Below are 20,908 nucleotides of genomic sequence, written 5' to 3' on the forward strand. Positions count from 1 at the left end.
TAGAAAGCCTATGTATACATATACAAACCAGCAGATCCAGGCAAGGCAGGCTGCAGAGCATAAAGGGATCCAATACACCCAGTTAACACATCATTAGCAATCAATAGTGAATGCTCATGGAAAACTGGAAACGGCCCAGGAGAGCAGCAATAAATAAACACAACACTGAGCTGAGAGAGGAGGAAAAGGGAATAATCATGGGAATCACAGATCACTAAACACTCACTGTAGCCTGTGATTAAAGTAAATTAAATAAAGACAGAGAGGAGAAAAGGAGAGTGCTTGCTCAGAGTGAAATGTCATAAAGGCAGTGAGGTGGTTCTACTCACTAAGTGTGCTAAGAGAACTCTGCACAAACAGGGTGAAAAGAGGTCAAAAGAAGGCAAAAAGGACAAATAGAAAATCATCTTCTTTCTTGGAATAGATGAGCGGAGGAAGTGTGCCAGGCAGAGGCAACAGGACCTCTCGGAGACCCCTTTGGAAGATCTTTCCCTGGTGCATAAATTCATGTTGCAGAAGGCAGTTTTTAAAGTGTTTGTTGGTGGAGTGACTGTTTTAAGTACTTGGACAGGGCTTCCATACCCACTGCTTGTGCCTGTAATAGCAGAAAATTGATCTGAAAGTGTTTTTCAAAAAGCCATTAGCTGTGAGATGCTGAAATCACATTGAAAGTTGATGTTTGCTCAAGGCTTAGCCCTCTTACCTCCCTTCTTCTCTGCCTCACCTCTGAAAATCAGAGCCTTAATCTATCAAATTGACATATGATATATGAACCTTAAGAAAACAGTTGGATCTCTGTTATAGAAAAGCCTACTTTTAAAATAAATTGTAATTGGCTCGGGTTCACCCATTGCTGTGCAGAGAAAAGCCATTCTAAGGACCCAAATATAGCACAAACTTTCTCTTCAGAGGAGGAAATCTGTGGGGATTAGGGTCAGCATTATCTTCACTAAAGATATAGAAGAGGTCCTGACCAATATAATCCTCATGTTAGCTGATAATATTAAATTGGAGAGAGTATTGAAATTGAGGAAGCAGAAGGGGAAAGAGAAGGGAAAAATTGAGAGAATATAGCAAAATGGGACATGATTTTAAAAAGTACAAATGGGCAAGTTACAGCAAAATTTCAATGGACATTTTGGAAACTTGGAGTAATATTAAAAAAAAATTAAACGTGATTTTGCAGTGGGATATAATGATGTAGAAAACCATATAAAAGCATCATGTCTGGATAACGAGATATTATTTCTTCTTTTAAGCTTCTGTTGGAATTGTATTTGGAATATTGTGCTTGCTTCTTGGCAAAAGAACTCTGAAAAGAAGCAGTTGAGGGAGTTGCAAAGAAAGAGGTAAAAAAAGTCAGATAAAGGGCACAGAGATATTAATTTACAAGAAATAATTAAATGAAAGAACAATGGTGCATGACTTCAGGGGGTAAACCCCAGACAATAGGAAGCAAGCAACAGTCTATTAAAGTAAGTGATATTAATTCATACAAAGAGACTGATGGATAAAATTGGTAAAAGACAGTAATGGAATGGCCCTTTGAAGAGGAGAAAATGTGAAAAAAGGCTGGTATTTAAGGAAATATACCCATACATGAGATATTTCTTTTTAGCAAGTGAATTATTCCTTTTGGTAAATGAAGAAATCTAAATTGCCTGAACCATTTAAAGCCAGATTCCACAAAGTTGTACAAAATATTTTATGGGTCAGCATTTTGGCAGAGAAAGCAAGCAGTTTGTACTCTGAAGTCTTCCCCACCCGTGACACCAATGATTTTATTTCTATGGTGCCTTTCTGATGATTTATATAGAATGAATTTTTAATCACATAATGTAACCTCTACTGACACCAAGAGAGTTTTATTCGGAACACGTCCAGCGTTTCCTGTTACTGACAACCACTGAAAGCCCTGCCTCTTGGGCATACCAAATCTGTTATTCCCTTGCAGTTGTTGGCTTTATTTGGCCAGTTGCAACTTCTTGGGACATTCATCAAAAATATGACGAGCATGTCCTCGTGTGCCGGCACAAAGATTCCTTCTGCACAGGGGGACCGTGAGCATGCAATGTCCACACGGGATCTGCCCTTCCAAAATAGCATCCTTTGGGCTTTGCTCTTTTGTGTTGGCATTCATAGCCTCGTGTGAACTTCCATTTGATTTCAAGTCATCCCTGGATTATTGCCATGTCCCTCCACCTCTTTCTAAGCAGCTGCAAATAGAACCAATTATACTCTGCTATAGAGAGGTGGCATTTGTGTCTCAGGACCCTTTGAAAGTTGAGGGAGGAAATGGGGATTATTTCTTTATCACGATGTTGCTGAATATATCGAGGCTAGAATGTTCCTGACTTATCATGACATTTTGTTGTAGCACTAAAGAAGGACATAGTTTTCTGGCCTCCCTGTTAGGATCACAGGGTTCATTTGTCTTAAAAAGATATTTAAACATCAAGGATACCTAATCCCCTGAAAGAAAAATGCCTGACATGGTCTTCTAATTCCTCCTAGTTATAATGCTTCTTTACACTGTTTGAAACTTTTATGTTTATTTGCTAAATATGCATATATATATATATTTTTTTTTTTCCCTGAGACCAGGATATCAAATATTTGAGTCTCCTTCCTCTAAATTCAGGGTGTTTTCTTTCTGAAGATGAATATGCCAAGAAGTGCTCTGGCAAAGATTGCCCTTTAAAGAAATGCTTCATGTTTGGAGGATTTCTGGTTCCTGTGAGTGGAATTTATCTTACCTAAGCGTGCAACCTAAGTGCTCCCTTTATAGTTAATGGAGAGAAATAGGCACTTTTATGAGATCTGACCTAATGTAAATTCTGATTTCAGCTGGAGACACATTTACCTGCCTACATTGTCTATACAGAGGCCTCAGATGACAAGTTCAGATGCAGATTGTCTACATTTACTTCAGTAAATTCCACTCCATATCACAGCATGAATCAGCAGGCTTGGAGAAGGGGAGTCCTGACTGTTTCCTGGTGTCCTGTCAAGATTTCTCCATGGGATTGCTCCTGCTGGGCACAAACCTGCCAGCAGTTTTAGAGCAGAACTGGAAGGGGTGTGTTGTGTGTGAGTACTGCACCATCCTTTCCCTTTCATTAATTTTACCCCATGCAACCATCCCTGGTTCCACTCTCAAGCAGCTGTGGAGTTCTCCAAACTCTCAGGACATCCCAAATCTTCATTTCCTGATTTCAAAGAGAGGAATCCATCCCTCTCTAATAATGAAGGCAATGCTATGTCAGTAAAATGCTAAATCTGAAGGGGAAGAGCCCCCAACAAGTCAGCAAGGAGGATACAGGCAATACAACAGCCTTCAGTCACTTAGTGTACAGTACAAACACATTATTTTTGATATTTATGTTTATAAGGACAATATAATCCCACAACTTGAAAAGAAATGTCATTGTATACACATCAAGAAACAATTAATGAGGTGCACTTTGGCCAAATCAACTGAATAATACCAAGGCTTGCTCTTTAGTTAGTACCTTCACGTCAGCTACTCAAATTGTCGCATCTTTCTTGGGCGCGTGTTAACAGGAAAAGAAATGTTAATCTGTGACAGAGAGCAGATGCCCTCCAGTGAACTCAACATTCATGTCTGCCAAGTCAGCAGATGCCATTCCTAGAGCTGCTTTTCAGTGGGAAATCACACACATATTTTCTCCTAAAATGAGACCGTTACATTATCGATGATTTTGTGGAGTTTTTTTGTTGTTTGTTTGTTTGTTTGTTTTTCCCCAAAGCCTCTTACAATTCCATCTTAATTTATAATGCACGTTTTGTAAGCTTTCCAATTATTTTGATAACGACAAAATCCTCTCTCTTCTCTACTAAGACTGTAATACTTATTACACACTATTGCTTTCCTACCCCTTGACAAACATGTATTTTTACAAGCCATAAACCCCACATAAACCAGTGGCATGCACTATGGAGCTGGTGCAATGAATTTCATGCAGTATCAGGTAGGAAAGTTGTTTGTGTTACCTCTTTTTGCCCTACTGGAGGTGGTGGCTCAGCCTTCAACTGCTTATCCACGTGCAACTCACTTAACTCTTCATAAATCTCAGAGTTCTGACTCCGGACGCCTGGGCTTTGGCATCGCTGCCCCCTCAGCTGCAGCTGCTTTTCCTGCTGGAAATAATCCTAGATGGGTTTATTTTCTTTTTTTTTTTTCCTTTGATATCATGCTTATTTCTTAAGGAGAACTCTCCAGCTAGAAGAGAAAACAGCCTGGGCTATTCTGGACATCTTAAAGAAAATGGCAAGAAATGAGATAACGCATACTTATGTTGCAAATTTTGAACTTTAGTAACTTGGATATGCCAAGATATCTGGCTGTGGAAAATGGACATACAAATAGACCAACTTTTTTTTCTGAGCTGTTGCTGCTGAAGTGGGAGTGCCATCTCCATTTCGAGCCTGATTTTGAGACACAAACTTCCTCCAATGACCTGGGGCACAGAGAGAGGTGGCTGCCAAATAACCAAGGTGTGTACTCAGAAAATTCACCATCAGATGGTGACAATGTAAAAGCTGGAGAAAGGCACGAGGGCAAAGCCCATTATTGTTCTACAAGTCTGCTTGAAAGTGTGAAAAATCCCCACACCCAGAGAAGGAAAGGTACTTGTTGAAGGAGAAAAAAATGCAAAGTTCACTGGAAAAGATAAAAGATATCTGAAAATAGATATGGAAACAGTGCAGGTAAACATGCGAATGTATGAGGCTCCTATTCAGAAAAACACTTAAGGCTACTTTGCACCCACTGAAGCACACGGGGCTGAACCGCAGGCTGAAAGGAGAACACACTCTGAAGCACTTCCCTGAAAGAGGATGGACTCTGGAAGCAAGGCAATAATTTTTTCTCTCAGTAAACACATTTGACTAGACCTAGTGCTTGCTAGTATGTGTGGTGCCATTAAATCCAGCTGCTTCTTCCTGGGGTGGTAATTATTGCTGCTGAGCTCTCAAGAAGTTCTCCCAGCCTAATGGCAGAGGAAAGGATGTTTGCAGGGTTGGTCCCTCCCTCTGGAGGCCCAGGTTCTCTGTGTGGCTTTATTGATCCACCTAAGGCAGGGACTTCACAGAAAACTCCACAGCTCATCACAGCACTACCACTGCTCTTGCCATTACAAACACAGCTACTAAAATATTAATAAAACTCCAACCGGATTCAAAAGGCTGTGCTGAATTGCTTACAGAGGGACTTCCATGCTGAGAAAAAAATTACAAGCACAACCGGATTTCAATGGTAATTATTTAAACCTATTTATCTTTCACTTGTCCAGCCTTTTTTTTTTTTTCCTTTCCTTTGGCTTGACTGACATTCAGTGCTATTCAGGTATTAAGCAAATTTCCCTTCCCCAGGGAGCTCCAGACTACCTGCCTCAGTTTTAAAGCCACATCACCACAGGAAATCCCTCAAGAGATACCTGGAGCAGAAAAACACTTTCTCCCAAATATGAAGTTTCCTATCTGAAGGAATGAATGACACAAAGGAAGCAGTTGGTTAAGCAAATTGCTCTCTGTATAAATACTCTTGGACTGTAGCAAATTGCTCTCTGTATAAATACTCTTGGACTGTCAGGTTTGTACCAGTCTTTTCAATGCTGTTGTGTGTTTCTGGGAAATTAATTTAAAATCAAATTACTTGTTTCCTGATTTGGAGGACATGTGGTCTGAAATATATTCTAACTTTAATAAATCAAGTTATGCGTTTCCAAACCCATACCCTCTGCATAGGAAGGTACTACATACAATTTCTAGTCACACATTAGCACTGATCTTCATAGGCCAATAACCACTGAGTTACAGGTATGTATCTGACAAAAAAAAGTATTTTTAAGGCTTTTCAGCAGTCTTTTTCTTCAGATATATTGTAATATTCAGGAGAGAAGCCAACGTTGAAGGCACAGTGCACACAACTGAGGCACTCAGCCATAAAATGTCCTTTTTTTTTAATGCAATGTGCATACAACTTGGTACCAAGTAATCTTAATGGCATGATATTGGTTATAGCACTGGAACAACAGAAACAATTGTTTCATGTTGAAAGTGCAACACAATCGGAGGTGACGTCTCAAGTTCATTTATGCAGAAAGGTTGAGCACTCAGATTCATTAGAAACTGTGCACTGTAAGAGGACAGACCCTGTAACTCAGCTATCTGACAAATATTCTAATTGTTAGGCAAATTATTGCGTTAAGCTAGAGCCAAATGCCAAATTTACACCAATTCCCTACTTACTAATCCCTCTGTGTGGTACCAGGACTTAACAACGCTTTCCTAGAGACTAAACTCCAGGAAATGTGGACCTGGCTTCTTCCCAGAAGTCACACTTGGTACAAGTATCCAATGAGTTAACATTAATTAAAACTGATGAAATATATCCTGGCAAAATATTTAATGGAGGCATCATGCACATGTGCTCAGACAATGATTTGGTTCATCAATGTGTGTTTTCAGACTTGTCCTCTAAATTGATAAGCTGGGAGAAAATGAGAAAGAGAAATAGATTGTTCCAAAGAATCTGGTTGTGTAGACAGATCCTAAAAAGAGTGTTAGGGAATCAAATGAGTTTTTGCAAGCAACCAATGACAACCCTGGTGAACCATTCTCCTGAGATGTGACAGTCTCACTTCCAGCACACAGCACCTGAAAATCAGCAGAGACTTGTCTGGGGAAAGGTGCCTTTGGTTTATGCTGCTTAACTTTGGGCTGTTTGCTTTTGTCCTGATTCCAGATGATTTGTTCTTCTGGCAGCAACGGCAGCAGGTCTATCTCCTGTAAAGCTTCCCACTGTGGGTGTTTTACATAATTTATTTTTAATTTTTGTATCAAGTGCCACGTTGCCAAGGCAATACACATTATGTTAATATTTATCAATTCAGTTGCTTTCTTCATTTGTAAAGTAAAAACATTGAATGGTACTAAAACTTTGTGCATGCAAAGGGAGGGTTGGGAGCCCAGGATTTACCTCAGCATAAACCAAAAATTTGCTCACCTCTGCTCTGACGTGGGCCCTAAAAAGAGGTGATCTGCCAACACCATCCCAGTGATTAACCCATGGAGGAGGGGGGACAGTGCTGTCCCCCCTCACACTGCAGGTTGCAGCACCAGGAAAACAGCTACCAGATTGGAAACAGAGCATAATCTGGGTGACATCTCAAGAGTGCTGGTGCACGGACCCACATTCTTGTTTGCTGACACAAATAAATGCAAAGGCTCCACACTGCGTTGTGTCTCTGAAAAGCACAGATCGGCTAATTGTTCCAGGCTCAAACAGGGATTAGGGCAAATGCCACTCCTCTGGAAAGAGGACTTGCTGCTGGCAAAAAAAGGCAAATACCTGTCATCAGCATGGATTCACTTTATTCCTTCCCCATGGAAATATTTTTTCCATTCTGTGCAAACAAATTTAGAAAGAGGATCCCAGGACTTGACTTTTGGATGGTGGTCGGTTCAAATGGGTTCTCCTGATGCTTCCCTCACTCCCTAGATCATGACCCTAACTTGTGACATTTGTTCCCTGAGTCTCTGGTCGTGGCTGTTGTGAGAAAGAAGATGTGCAAATCCTTTGACAGCAGGGAGCTTCCTGTCCCAAGCGGGTGGGGAAGAAAGAAATGGGAACTGGCTCTGGAGCCCTCCACCCTTGCCATTGTCACTGCAGAGCCAGTGAGCAAAAACGATGTGGATGGATGAAGTTAATCATTTTACCATTTTATGAGAAGGATAAGGGTTTTTTCTTTCTCTGGTCAGACAGTGCAAATGCAAACTGCCTTTTACCCAGTCACAATGCAATGGGAAGCTTTGATGCCATGTGTGTTCTCCACTCCCCACCATGCATGCATCCAGCTGCCTCTTTGAAGACCACTTTAGAGACATTAACAGGAAATCAGGGGTGTCTGGGGTCTGCAGTCACATTCCAGGAATGAGCTGGTCAGGACATTTCCAGGTACAGTCCCAGGAGTGGAGGCTTGTCCTGGTCCCCCACACACATGCCTGCACACTGGGCCATGCCAATGGGATCCTCCTAAACCATGGGATGTTGCCCATCAGAGCAGAAGTAGGATGCTGACAACAGAAGAATCTCTGCTTTAGCCACTCATTAATGAGTGATGCTATGGCACTGAGTCTCCTCAAGAAATCCAGCTCCTTTAACAGATGACAACATATTTTAACCTGCAAAGTTTCCTATGCCCAAATGTTGGATATCATAAGGGGAGTCTGCAGAGCTTTCCATGTATTGTAAACCCAGTTCAGCAGTGTGACAGGCATTGTTACAAGAGGGCTGCTTACTCTGTAAAGTGATTGTTGATGTTTGTGTTCCTCCTTGCAGACAACTATGGATTTCACAAAATTGCCGTGCCGGGTAGCAATTGGCATCCTTTCCCAGCAACAGTTTGCATCTAGTAACTGGCACCCTTCCTCTGCAAAGGAGCCAACAAGTAAATGATGGTGAAAACTGAGTTGTTTATATACTACCTCTACATAAGTGGAGAAGCAAGCAGATTGCAGAGCTGCTGAAACACGGTGAGCTTGCATTACTGCCTTGGTGGCACTTGTTTCATGTGTAAAGTAAACAGGAGACTGCAGTCTGCAGAGCTGTCAGGCTGACAACTCTCAGATATGCTGAGTTCAGTCTTTCTGAAAAGCCTTGAAAAATCTGAGCTGAAACGGGGGAGAAATAAATAACCACAAACCAGAGAAACAAATCTGGTTGGTTCTTATTACCAGAACAGATCATTTATGACCCTGGTTCTTCTCTTTCACAAATAAATGTAAATCCTTATAGCACCAACAAAATCAGTGGATTTATCTTTCTGCATGAAGAAAGATCACCAAATACATCAGGAAAATTCCCTTACCTCCTTAACATGAGAAGAGGAAGATTAGTATCACTTATTCTGCTAGGAATAAAAGAGGGCTGGAGTGCAGCTGTCAATTTTAAATGTGCACATTTAAGAATCTCTCTAACCTGCTTTGAAGAATTGCTTCTGTAATGCAGAGTTGTCACTACTCACTTTAATGGCAAATCACTGGAAAACCTGGAGCAATACCACACCACAGCATTGGGATTATAGCTGAGCACACTCGTGCTACACTGTGTTCATTTACAAAAGCATTTTACTGGCAGACTAAACATTTACTGGTGTAAAGGATGTTAAGTCCTACCTTTAGGCTGACACATACATGTATCATTTAAGACCTGCAAATTCCTCATAATGGGGACAAGGCCAGGAAAGTCTAAACTTGAGTATTTGAAACTGGTGGTGCCCCCTTTCCATCCTATGCCGCTTGATCCATCATTCCACTTCAGCAGGAACAGCCAGACATCACAGCCCAGTACACAGATTTTTGTTCCATTTTGCAACATTTATCCACCACTCCCTGTCATTTCTCTTGTCATTCATCTATGCAAGAGGCAGAAACAAAATGGTGCAGAGGGAGTAGTAAAACATCAAAATCAGATGCTGCTCACCCTTGCTCTGTGAATCCATAAGCATTTTTTTTTCAGTTTCTTGATGAACTCAGCCTTTATAGGAACCACATTTATAAAAATCCAAATCACTAACACATGCATAAGAGCCACATGGGCAAAACAGATTAAACACAATAGTCTCTGAGTTCAGAAAGAGCAAAGTTTGTGGCCCAGACCTTGGGAAGATGATGCCCCCAACCTGGATGTCTGTAGGTGCCAGGTGATTTTCTGTGTGTGCTGTCACCTGTCAGCATTAAGGGTGTGGAAGTCTGAAGTTACACCTGTGCAACTTAAGCACAGATCTTGTCCTCCTGTTTGACCTACGAAACTCATTTTTCCCCCCCAAAGTCACAGGGTATTTTTAAGAAAACTCCAGTCCCTGCTCTAGAAAAATAATGCACCTGTGAGTTCTAAGCTGGATAAAATTAACAGAATCTGACCATTACAATTCAGGATGTCCAAGGCTAGGGCTGGCCAGAAACCACAGCTGCTCAGCAGAGGATGTTAACAGCAAAAACTCCCCTGGAACCAGCTTAACCTGGTATTTTCTTCCATTTTGAATAAAGGTGAACTAAAACTTTGCCAGACAAACCTCATCACAGCCACTAACTGCTGTTCTCTGCATGAGTGCTGGATGCTTTGCAAAACATCATCCCTCAGAAGCAGCAGTTCAGCAGTGTCCCTTCTTGGATTAATCCAGAATATTTTAAGGCTTTGAACCCTGGCTGAAGAGGAGCAAGGCATGTTTTTTCTAATGGCTTTTGCCTTCCTGACCACAGTTTTTACCACACTGAGCAACACATTGCCCATAAGAAAACAGAAATTCATTATTCCAAGGGTTGACTCTTAAAACTTGTCTGAGAGGGAGAACTTGGCAAAAAGATGGACTGCCAAAGTTAATTTATCCTGTTATCAATTCAATGGGCTTAAATAGGCAGTGAAAGCGTTTCATAAGTGTTCATTGTTCAGAGTTCAAGCTAATACCTTCTGCTAAATTGCATTTTGAAGTTTAATCACAATCTACTTTATGTTTCTTTTGGCAATTGGGATCTCTCCACAGTATAATATGAAAAACTCAAACTAATGGGTCTCTCTGATGGAAGTTTAAATTTTGGAAATTTGCCTTGGAGTGCAGTCAGTGAGAGTGCCTGAAATAATCCAGAACCTTTCACCCAATTAAGATGTTAATATTTTGATCATTAAGAAAGTTTCATATTATTACAGGCAAAGTAACAAAATAATAATTATTTGAAGTGTTATTTTGGAGTGTAATTAATGGGAGAAGTTTTACCCCTCCAATACACACACTCACTGCCTCACGTGGCACAGGAGCTGTTGGGGAACTGGCTGCTGCTCTTTTTGTCCAAAATGCTAAATGTCAGCATTTTCTTTACCAAAGGGAGAAACAGTGAGAAATGCTCATTTCTGATCAGCCTTTTGCTCCGGGGAGGGATATGGATACTGGGAAATGGCATCCAGCAAGCTGTGACTGACGGGCAGTCCAGGGTCCGGGCACTTGTCCAAACGCATGTTGTCAACTCTGCTACGCCTGATATCAGCTCTTTCAATGCCAGCCTGGCTTCTTTCCCCCTCCTTTCTTTCTCTCCTCCATCAGCTCCCTGTGTTTCCTGCACCTTAGGCATTATGCTGTGGACAAATATGTTTCCCTGCCACCGAGAATTGAATAAGCATCCCAAAACCTTTGTTTGTGGTGTGACTGCTCCAACCACGTCAGCAGGGATCTGACACGGGAGTTTCTGCCCCACTCCACTGCCACAAAATAAACACAAGCATCTTTCTAAGTGTAGAAGCCAAGATGAGGACACAGGTGCTTTAAATCTGCTGCTGGGATTTACAGTCCTGTTTCTTTTTTCTAATGCCCTTGCTGCTATTCTTCTGGAGACAATAAATCCGGAAATGTTCTCTTCTATTGCCAAAAATAATTAGCTAATAATTGAGTTCTACACAGTTTTCAAGAAGCACAAAGCAAAACATATGGCTTAAAAAGTGATAAATCCAGGCAAACTATGTACAGAATAATAATGAATCCCCCCCCTGCTATCTTACTTAATGATCAGAAAAATATTGGCCCAAATAAAGGTGACAAGAAGGATGCTGTAAGATTTATCGTGTGCAGCATGCACATGTGGGCTCACTCTCCTCCCAGTGAGAACTGGGGAGTCATCAACAGGATTCAATGGTATTTTATCCACTTACACTCAGAGAGAATGTGTCCCACAGACTGGAACTGCAAACAGACAGAATATAAATACTGTTTGAAAAGGGCATTAGGGTTCCTGACAGCAAAGTATATTTCCTGCAGTAAAAGGCTGAAATTAATGTACCCTGTCAAATAAACACATGGCTTCATGGTATCTCTGATTTATAGGTGTTAGAAGTATTAGGAGCATAAGATATTGCCACAAACAATTTTATAACAAAATCTTTGTGCACTGGCATTTTTATAGCAATTTTCAATAATTTCAGCTACGCTTACATCAACCTGGAATAATTCCATTGACTTCTACAGAAGCCCTTCAGGTTTAGAAGCAGGTTTGTAATGAACAGGAATTGTACAATAAAATTTCCACTGTATACAAAGGAAACAGATGTGGGTCCACATGCAGATGGTGAACTTTCTGTTACCTGAGAAATTTCTGGTTTTTTGTTTTTCCATCTTAAAAATGTAATGTACTGTATCATAGCTAAAATAAACTTACAGGCTGTCTGCAGAAATTAGTTGTAGTCCTTGACTCAGTGCTATGAGAAAGCAAAACCATCATACTTTAATGGTCCTCTCTGACCTCAAAATTATGAATCTCTTACTGGTAGAAACTGGGAAGAAAAGCCATCAGAAACAGTTTGACCTTGTCAAATGAAATGAGTTATTAATTCTGAAATATATAAGGGGAAGAAGAGGATAAAAACTCGGGGTTTTGATCCAGTTCAGGGCAATATAGAGATTGCACCAATGGAATAGAGATTGAGGGGTAGCCAGCTCTATCTTTGATGTGTACAGAGGCAGTTACTCATCTACAGCTGGAAACCTGATTTCCCTGGGAAATGCATTTGCTGAAGTCTGCACAGGGGTGTACAAAGTGGAAGAACTGTCAATTGAGAAAAAAAGCATATGACTGAGAGAGCAAAGTGTGTTCTGCAGCAAAGAATACCTATCCAGTGTGCAAAATCCAGGTAATGACCAGCCCTTGGGTCCTCTGTGCAGACCCAGATCCAAACATCCCGAAAATCACAGTAGAGCTGCTGCTGTGCCTGGAGTTGTCTGGGAGAATCCCACCGGGAAGTGGAGCTGTGCAGGTGGGAACCTGTGAGAGCCTGAGAGGCAGTAGAAATCACAGTCCTGCAGGCAATATTCCCTGCCAGGTCAGGGAAAGGTAAGCCCCAGGACACACAGCAGGAGCAGCTCTCTGCAGTTTAAGGATTCCTGGAGCCAGGGGTGAGCCAGAGGCGAGAGAACGGGCCCAGACTGGTTGTGGGGGGCACTGGGAGCTGGGCAGGGAGCTCAGAAGGTCGGTGTTGCGGGGGTGTGCGTGCCTGGAGCCGAGCTGGGGTCGGCAGAGGAGCGCTGGGTCCCGGCAGCAGGCAGCCAGCACTTTCCCTATGACCCAATTAGCCACTCCATCGGAACAAATCAATAATGGCATTTCCTGGAGACAAGCAGGCAAGTGCTGCTGGCTCGGCATGGCACTGCAAGTGAAGGCACAAAGGTGTGATCTCTGCGGAAAACTGGCTTCCACACCGGGTTCTGTCACTGCAGAGGGGCTGAGTGCGACATGTGGCCACGGACCACAGAGCCACTGGCCACTGCAGCATGGGCCTTCTCCTCAGGGCCTTGCTGGCTGGCCATAAATGAGAGGTTTGAGTAAGGCAACACATGTGGTAACTCAGTTTAAGGAAGGGCAGAAAGACCTAACAACCCTGCTGGACTGACTCAAATGACAAGGAAAGGGTAGAGCCATTCCTTTAGGTGGTACCACTAAAATTTCCTGCCTGTAGGAACTCAGAGATGAATAAAAGGATCCAGACAGTGACCCCAAAAACCTGAACCTCACTGAGACTGTGGTAATAGGTGCAAGATAGAGTTAACTGTAAGTGTAGGATGTTGCATTTTGGGGGCTGATTTAGGACATCCAAAATGACTCATCTGGAGCCTCCTTTCGGTCCATTTTTCACAGGATTCCTCTGAACAAAAAAGTGATGTCACTGTGAAAAGGGCATACACTGGTCTGGGTTTCAGCTGTGGGCCACTTGAAAGGGAAGAAAACTAAAGCAGAAATTTTTGAAGATAAAAGCTTTGCACTTAGATATCTAATGTAAATGGTACAAACACCTCTGATGTCTGAAACCTTCATCGTAGCTGAATTGCAGGTTGTATAATACATTGCATTAGCTGGACTGGACTGTATCCACTTAATTGTCCTATCACCTTGCTGTTCCCATAATCTATTTCTTACTTCTGCAGGGGACTGAAATGTGGTGCCACATATGAAAAGATGGTCATAAAGCAATTACAAAACACTCTGTGGAGGCTCAAGATGGTAACTTCTGCATTTTAACCACCTAGGAAGCAAAAATGAGAACCCAAAAGAACCTTGAGAAGATGCAGCCTTTACATTACTGATGCTGCTGCTGAGCTTTTGGGACAACCCATATTTTACATGTCAAAGACAGGGAAAAAGTAGATAGACAGTTATTCTTTTTCTCATTATGAGACTAAAATCATTAAATCCTTAAGAGGCTAAAATCATTAAATCCCTAAGAAGTCTTGTGGACTGAGAGGGAGAGAATTCCCCAGGACTATGAACAGGCCAAGGAGAAGGGGTTAGTTAAACACACAAAATAAATGCTGCAGTGACCAGCAGCAACACACATATTACACAGCAGTGACAAATTAATGTAGCTCAAGGCGGTTGTTTCTCAGCTTCACTCCTTATTTCTTGTGCCTGACTTTCATTGTTCTGCTTTTCTTTTGGATCCTTTCACTGTTTGATGTGTGGGCTACAGGTACGTGTCCCCTGGTCTTCCCAGCTAGCAGAGCATCTCACTTGCATCTCAGTAATCAAAGGAGGTTTGGGAGCCATCAGGGGGGCTCACTCCTTCAAAACCCTCTCAATGACAGTGCCACAAATTGGTCTCTTTCAGGAAGACTGCTGCTGCCAGTGCAAGCTTTGATAATAGAAATGGCAGCTGAAATTTAAACTTAGACATTTCTATTACTCAGAGGAAAATGTGCAGTCACAGAAGGTTTTCTCATCATCTGAAATTTCAAGCTGCCATGTGTAATGCTCTGGGGCCCATTTCTCATAGCCACAATGGCTTATTTTAGAGTAGTTTTGTGACTTTCTGGGAAGAGCCCGGCATTGGTACAGGACCTGTAAGCTGAGATGATCCTCACCCTGAAACACCCATTGGGATCAATAACTTTGTGCTTCTGCCCAAGATCAGCATCCCTTCAGCCTTTCTCTTTTAGACTGGGCAAGTCAGACTGATGGGAGCACAGGATATCTGGTCTGGGATCTTCAACTGACAGAGAAAGTGTAAAGGGTGTAGGAATTGTGTAGGTTTACTAGCTGTGCACTGCAGAGGCATTCATCCACATTATCCCTTTTTATGCATCTCCTGTCACCTCCTCTTCCATGCTCTTGCACCAAAACCCACATGCAGGAGGAGGAAGATATGTTCTGGCAATGCTGCCAAAAGGCTGCTCAATTCCAGGTCAGCCAACAACTTTAAAGAGAATCAGGGTACATTGTCTTCTCCTGAGAAGTAATTGTACATACAAATTCCCTTTGTACATACTAAAATATTGAAATATGTAAAAATATGGATTGTAATTAGGGGAGAGTTGGAATAGATTTGAATGTTTAGCATACCCTTGGTATTTCTTGTTTGGTTTCTGTGATGCCCTCTGCACAAAATGATACTTCACCCTAATTGTGCCCTCTCAGTGCAATCATGTAAATTTTGCTCTTGTTCATGTTGTTCTTCCTTTGGGAGCTCTAATCTGGTTATCCTGGACATCCTGGAGGGGAGGAGGTAAGGACACCCATGGAGTTGGGGCTTGCAGGATTAAAGCTTCTGGCAGCAAGTGAGGAAGTTTATTCCCCACAGTCCCACAGGGATGTCCTTGGTCAAAGGGTCAGCCCACTGTAATTCCCCACAACTCAATATCCAGGGAATTGGGATTTCATATCAGCCTTCAGATACAATAATTTCTTCTGCAGTAACCCACATGTTGGTCAAGAGAATTTTTCTCTGAGTCCAGAGACCATACATCTTTGGAATGGGCACCAGTAAAAATGATAGACCTTGGAATTTGTTGGCATTTGCTTTCTTATGGCTCTGCTCCTTTTGGAGATATTTACAGCAGTGCAAATTTATTAGGGTTTTGCAGAAAAGCAAATGCAAAGCTCATCACACAATTATCATTTCTGCTGTTAAGCTTCTTCCTATTTTTGTTTATATAGTATGTCAATGAATTTTGAGTTTTTGAGTTGAAAAGGCCTTGTACACACACATTTTCCCCTCTAGGAATTTGTAAAAATTGCTTTCTGGGTATATGAACTCGCGGCTTGTTTGGACCTTTTCAGCAGTAGACCCCTCAGACCTGCAGATAAAAACTGCAAACCATTGATCAGGGCTCTGCACAGGGGAACAGCAGTGACCTGCAGCAGCTGTTTGTCCAAGCCTGGAAAGCACTAGTGACAAAGCTAATTAATTCATTTCTCAACTCCATGCCTTCTGTTTAATGCACATGCCAGCAGTGAACCACATTATTTCACTGCAATCCAAATATCTCCCGGTAATGCGACAATGTTCCTCCAATGTTTGCTGAGAATTTCATTAAAAGATACAGTGGGAAAGCATATCTTGATTTGTTTCTCCTACTGGGTTTTGTTTCCCCCTATTTTGTTTCACTCTGAATCCCTAATGTTTCTATTACGTGTGATGACGTTTCAATATTATTGAAACTATTATGAGTTTTCTTAATATTTCCAAATCAACTTTTATTCGTAATATTGTTTCAGTGAAATGCCTGGTTTTTTTTCCATCAGCTCTTTCTCTTATGACTCTAATAGTTCTTAATAAAGCTCTAATTCCACATTTACAGCATAAAATGATGGTAACGTGTTTCTTCCACTGATTTACCCACCAGCACATAGTGCAGCTAAACAGATACCTGCATTTCTACACTTAAGACATAAAAATCCCAAGCCCTCCATGCCCTATGCTGGGATTTATCTTGTAATTGTGAATGTTACTATTTATCTTGAGAGGGGGATGATAAAGTGGTGCAACACACACCCATGAGCATGCACAGTCACACACTTCCAGACCTCATGGACACTCAAGTGCAAAGTTTCAATAAGCTTTTGCTTTCAGTGTGAAGGAAAAAAAAAAAATCTGAGAGTGTTTGAGATTGTTACTATCTGTTAGACACAGCAGAAAAGTGTGAGCATCTTTAAAGACCAAAAAAAAAATTAAAAAAAAATAAAAATCACCAACCCCAAAATTCCAAAATTAAACATATTTATACACTATGATCCACATATATACACTAGGCAATATTTACAGATCACCTGATACTAACAAACAATTCTAGTTTGAGCCTTACTTTTCTTTCCAGTGGCTGGTACAGGACCATGTTTTGGATTCAGAATGAAAATAAATGCTCAGTATATAAACTGGGGGAAAAGCTGGCCAGGAGCCACTGCTTGGGAACTGCCTGGTCATTGATCAGCAAGAGGTGAGCAAATGCCTTGAGCATCACTTGTTTTGCATATTCTAGTTCCACTATTATTATTATTATATCTTTATTTTCTTTCCTATTAAACTCTCTTTATCTCAGTTCGTGAAATTTACTTCCTTTTTTCCAATCCTCTTCTTCATCTACTGCATTCCTATTTCACTTTTTGAATGTTCTCTGCTTGTTGGTTCAAGTACAACCAGGGAATAGAGAAGGACTTCAAAGAGAAAAACTAGATATTATTCATACTACCCACACTGATCCACAGATGATTTCAATAAAATAGTCTCTAAACAGACACAAAAAAACCCACCCTAAAAGTGTTTACCAAAAATTGCAGACTTGTCTTTTTGTTACCTAGTTTTCTATTTGGACAGTGGAGCTCGGTGATTTTCTGACCTCTTGCTGTTCCACTCCCCAGTGAGATGATGATTGCGAAAGTCTTTTTGGTGATGCACTGACACTGAAGAGATTTCCCCAACACAGCAGCAGAAATTAACATTTAGCAGCTGATTTGTACCCAATCCCTGACACAGAGTCCTTCCTTAGAAATTTTTTACGACAGTCCTTCCTTCTCTAACAACTATTTTGCTTTCAGATTTTCAAACCTCTCAACCACGACATTGAGGATCGCCCCTGACAGCTGGTTCTGAAGCAGGAGCTTTGATCCAGTGACTGCTGAACTCCATTGGTTTCAGCCAGCGTCAGAAGGTGCTGGATCAAGGCTGAAGGGTCTGGAAAACATTAGCCAGATATGGTGTGTGGAGCCAAGAGATAAAGCTGGTAGAAAAGGGAGAGGGGGAGAAGGAGAGAAAGAAAAGCATTCCCCTGAAGATGTTTCTTCATTTCACACAACACTTCAAACTGCACAGGATTTTTCGCCTTTACTACTGAGTGCTCTGGAAAGAAAAATAAAATCTGCCATTTCACACCAAAGAGCAGGAGAATAACTGTTTCTCTTGTCAGAATACAAATGATAACACATCTTCCCTCTTTCTCTGGTGCCTCGTCATATCATCCTCTGTCTTATTGTATTTTAAAGAGAGCTACCTGGTCCTCAATTCTTGTCGCACAAGCAAACCAAGACAGTGCACATTTTGAGGAAAATCCTCCACTAACCTAAGATTTGTTCTGTAGCATTCCCATGATTCAGCTGAAAGGGAAAAGAACCAGTCTGTGTGTGAGAAAGGATTTAATTGCTCTGGTTAGAAAAATTAATCTAGAAAAATTAAAAGAATGCAAAGAAAGGAAATTCCTCTTGTTGGAAACTGAATTTTGCTCTTGGATATGCATCTGTAACTTCTTCTGAAGTTAGCAGAATATCAAAGGCAGGATTAGGCCTTAGGACATTTGCATCACTAACCATGGATCCAGTCCAAGGGTGGTAACAAAGGGCATCTTAATAGCCTGAAATTAAGAAACATTTTCGTTACCTACCTGCTCCATTTCTGTAAAGGTGCTCTGCTCCTCATCCTCCTCCTCGATATCCGACTCTCCCACAGCAATAGGAACACAAATGGACAGGTCAGGATTGGTCATAAAGTCATCATCTGTAATTGCCGGGTGTTTCTCTCCATTTTTATTCACTCCATCCTCAGCACGATTCTCCTTGTGGTTCTCCATGTCTTTGCCCAGCTCGGTGGTGGTGTGGCTGTTCACGCAGTTGTTGAGGGCTCCTGGGTTCTGGGCCGCGAGTTTCATCATCGCCTTCTTCTCAGCCGTGGTCTTGGGGTGCCGGAGGACGTTGCAGCAGAAGTTCCACGCAGCTTTTTTGGCGTACTGAAGGCCCCTGTTGATGCGGGCGAACGCGAGCTGCAGGTTGTTCATCTCCCCGTCCTCGTCTGGGGCTGAGAGGTTGTCGGCGCTGAAGGAGCTCAGCAGCAAGGCAAGGAACAGGTTGAGCACCTGAAACGAGTCAAGTTCAAAGGAAATTGGTGAACTTTAAATGTGGAAGGTACATGTTCGGTCCTGGAAACAGGAGGGTCTGAGTTTCATCTCATCGGTTGCACCGTAACACCATCATGGAAATCCCTCTAATTACAGCTGGTTTCAGCAGGAAAAGGAGTCTGCAGGCATTTACAAACAAATTGACCTCAGGTGCAGAAGTTTAGCATGGATAATAACACACTCCAACATTCCCTTCCCCCCTCCCCACCTCCAACACCCCAAAACATGAAGAATAAAACGTAAAGCTCAGAAACAGAGTACAAAAAACCCCAGAAATCTCTGGGAAGACCCCACTGTGGCCTTTCAGTGCTTAAACAGGGTCTCTAGGAAAGATGGGGATGAACTTTTTAGTAGGATTGTTGTAATAGGACAAGGGGAAAGGGCTTTAAAATAAAAGAGGGGAGTCTCAGACTAGATTTAGGGAAGAAATTTTTGAAGATGAGGATGAAGATGAGATTCCCATCTGGGAACATTCAAAGTCAGGTTGGATGGAGCTCTGAACAACCTGATCTAGTTAAAAATGTCCCTGCTCACTGCAGGGGTTTGGACTAGGTGCCCTTTAAAGGTCCCTTCCAACCCAAATACTTCTGTGATTCTATGACAATGATGTACATAGGCAAGGCACTTCAACCAAATTGTACATTTTGAAACATTTCTAAACATTTGTATGTATTTTCACAGACAGTCTTGTTTTAAATATCCTCTGGGCCATGAGGGAAATCTATTGTGACTGTGAATAAACACCTCAGAGGTCATATAGCTTCAAAAACTTTTCCCTCCAGGCTAAAACAAGCCATCACAACCAGATTACTGTGGCCAAATCTAAGCAGGACTCACTCCTGAAGCAGGCTTGGTCCTGAAAATGCTGTTACTAGTCAGGGAAAAAACTATTTGAAGATTTTCACAGGTTTATAAAAAGATCCAAACTGGAGATTGTGAGTTACCTTCCTCTTTTTCTTGCCACTTCAGAGCTCTCTACTTTTGCTGGCAGTGAGCAGCAAGATTAGACACAACTAGGCATTTAAGTGACATATTTGATGGTTTAAACCTCTTTTTAGACCCCTGCCCCAAATAAATACAATTATATCCAATAAATAAAACCAGCTTCTTCTCAAAGGCCATCCCCAGTAATATATCCCACAGGCTGGTTACCAGTTGCTGTATATTGAACATTACATCTGCTCCTGGTCTGAGAAGAAATAAATTACAGCTTTTGTGCTGGATTTATCAGGTCAAAATGTTCACACTGGAGGTGGATGCTTGGGATGACAGGAACAGGGCAAAGGTGACTCAAACCAATATCAGCTAAAATATATTTACCCCAAAACAAACCAATTCCAAATTGCCTGGTATCAACTCAACTGCTGCCTGTACCATGTGGGTGGGTGCCAGCTCTGGCTATTGCCAAGGAGAGGTCAGTGCTGCAGCACTCCTGCCATTTACAGCAATAAAATGGACTTTGTGCAGGTATTTTCTCTGTGATCTCTTAATGCTACCAGAAATATCTGTAAGCCCCCTGATTTCTCTCCTTCTGACAGTACTTTAAGTTGATAACACTGCTAGACCAACATAAACAGCATAAAAAGTACTTCTATTTAGCTTTGGGCCTTGCCAAAGAGCCACAATCTTTTGCTATCATCCCCTTACCCTGTTCTCTCTTATTTAAAATATTCAGAATATATGGGATA

At 41.7% G+C, this 20,908-nt stretch overlaps 1 protein-coding gene across 1 annotated transcript in view; it reads right to left on the reverse strand.

The window, feature by feature from the left end:
• LOC102107374 (sodium channel protein type 5 subunit alpha) overlaps positions 1 to 20,908 on the reverse strand; it is a 215,099-nt gene that overhangs the window by 54,445 nt on the left and 139,746 nt on the right. The window contains exons 17-18 of the mRNA XM_088057681.1: positions 18,711 to 19,178; positions 4,015 to 4,161 (exon numbers count right to left, since the gene is read on the reverse strand). Coding sequence (XP_087913807.1) covers positions 4,015 to 4,161; positions 18,711 to 19,178 — 615 coding nt within the window. The remainder of the gene's footprint in view (positions 1 to 4,014; positions 4,162 to 18,710; positions 19,179 to 20,908) is intronic.

Source organism: Pseudopodoces humilis, chromosome 1 (assembly GCF_049639895.1).
Source record: "Pseudopodoces humilis isolate 2021_Gansu_Grassland_sample_001 chromosome 1, ASM4963989v1, whole genome shotgun sequence".
Lineage (NCBI taxonomy): Eukaryota > Metazoa > Chordata > Aves > Passeriformes > Paridae > Pseudopodoces > Pseudopodoces humilis.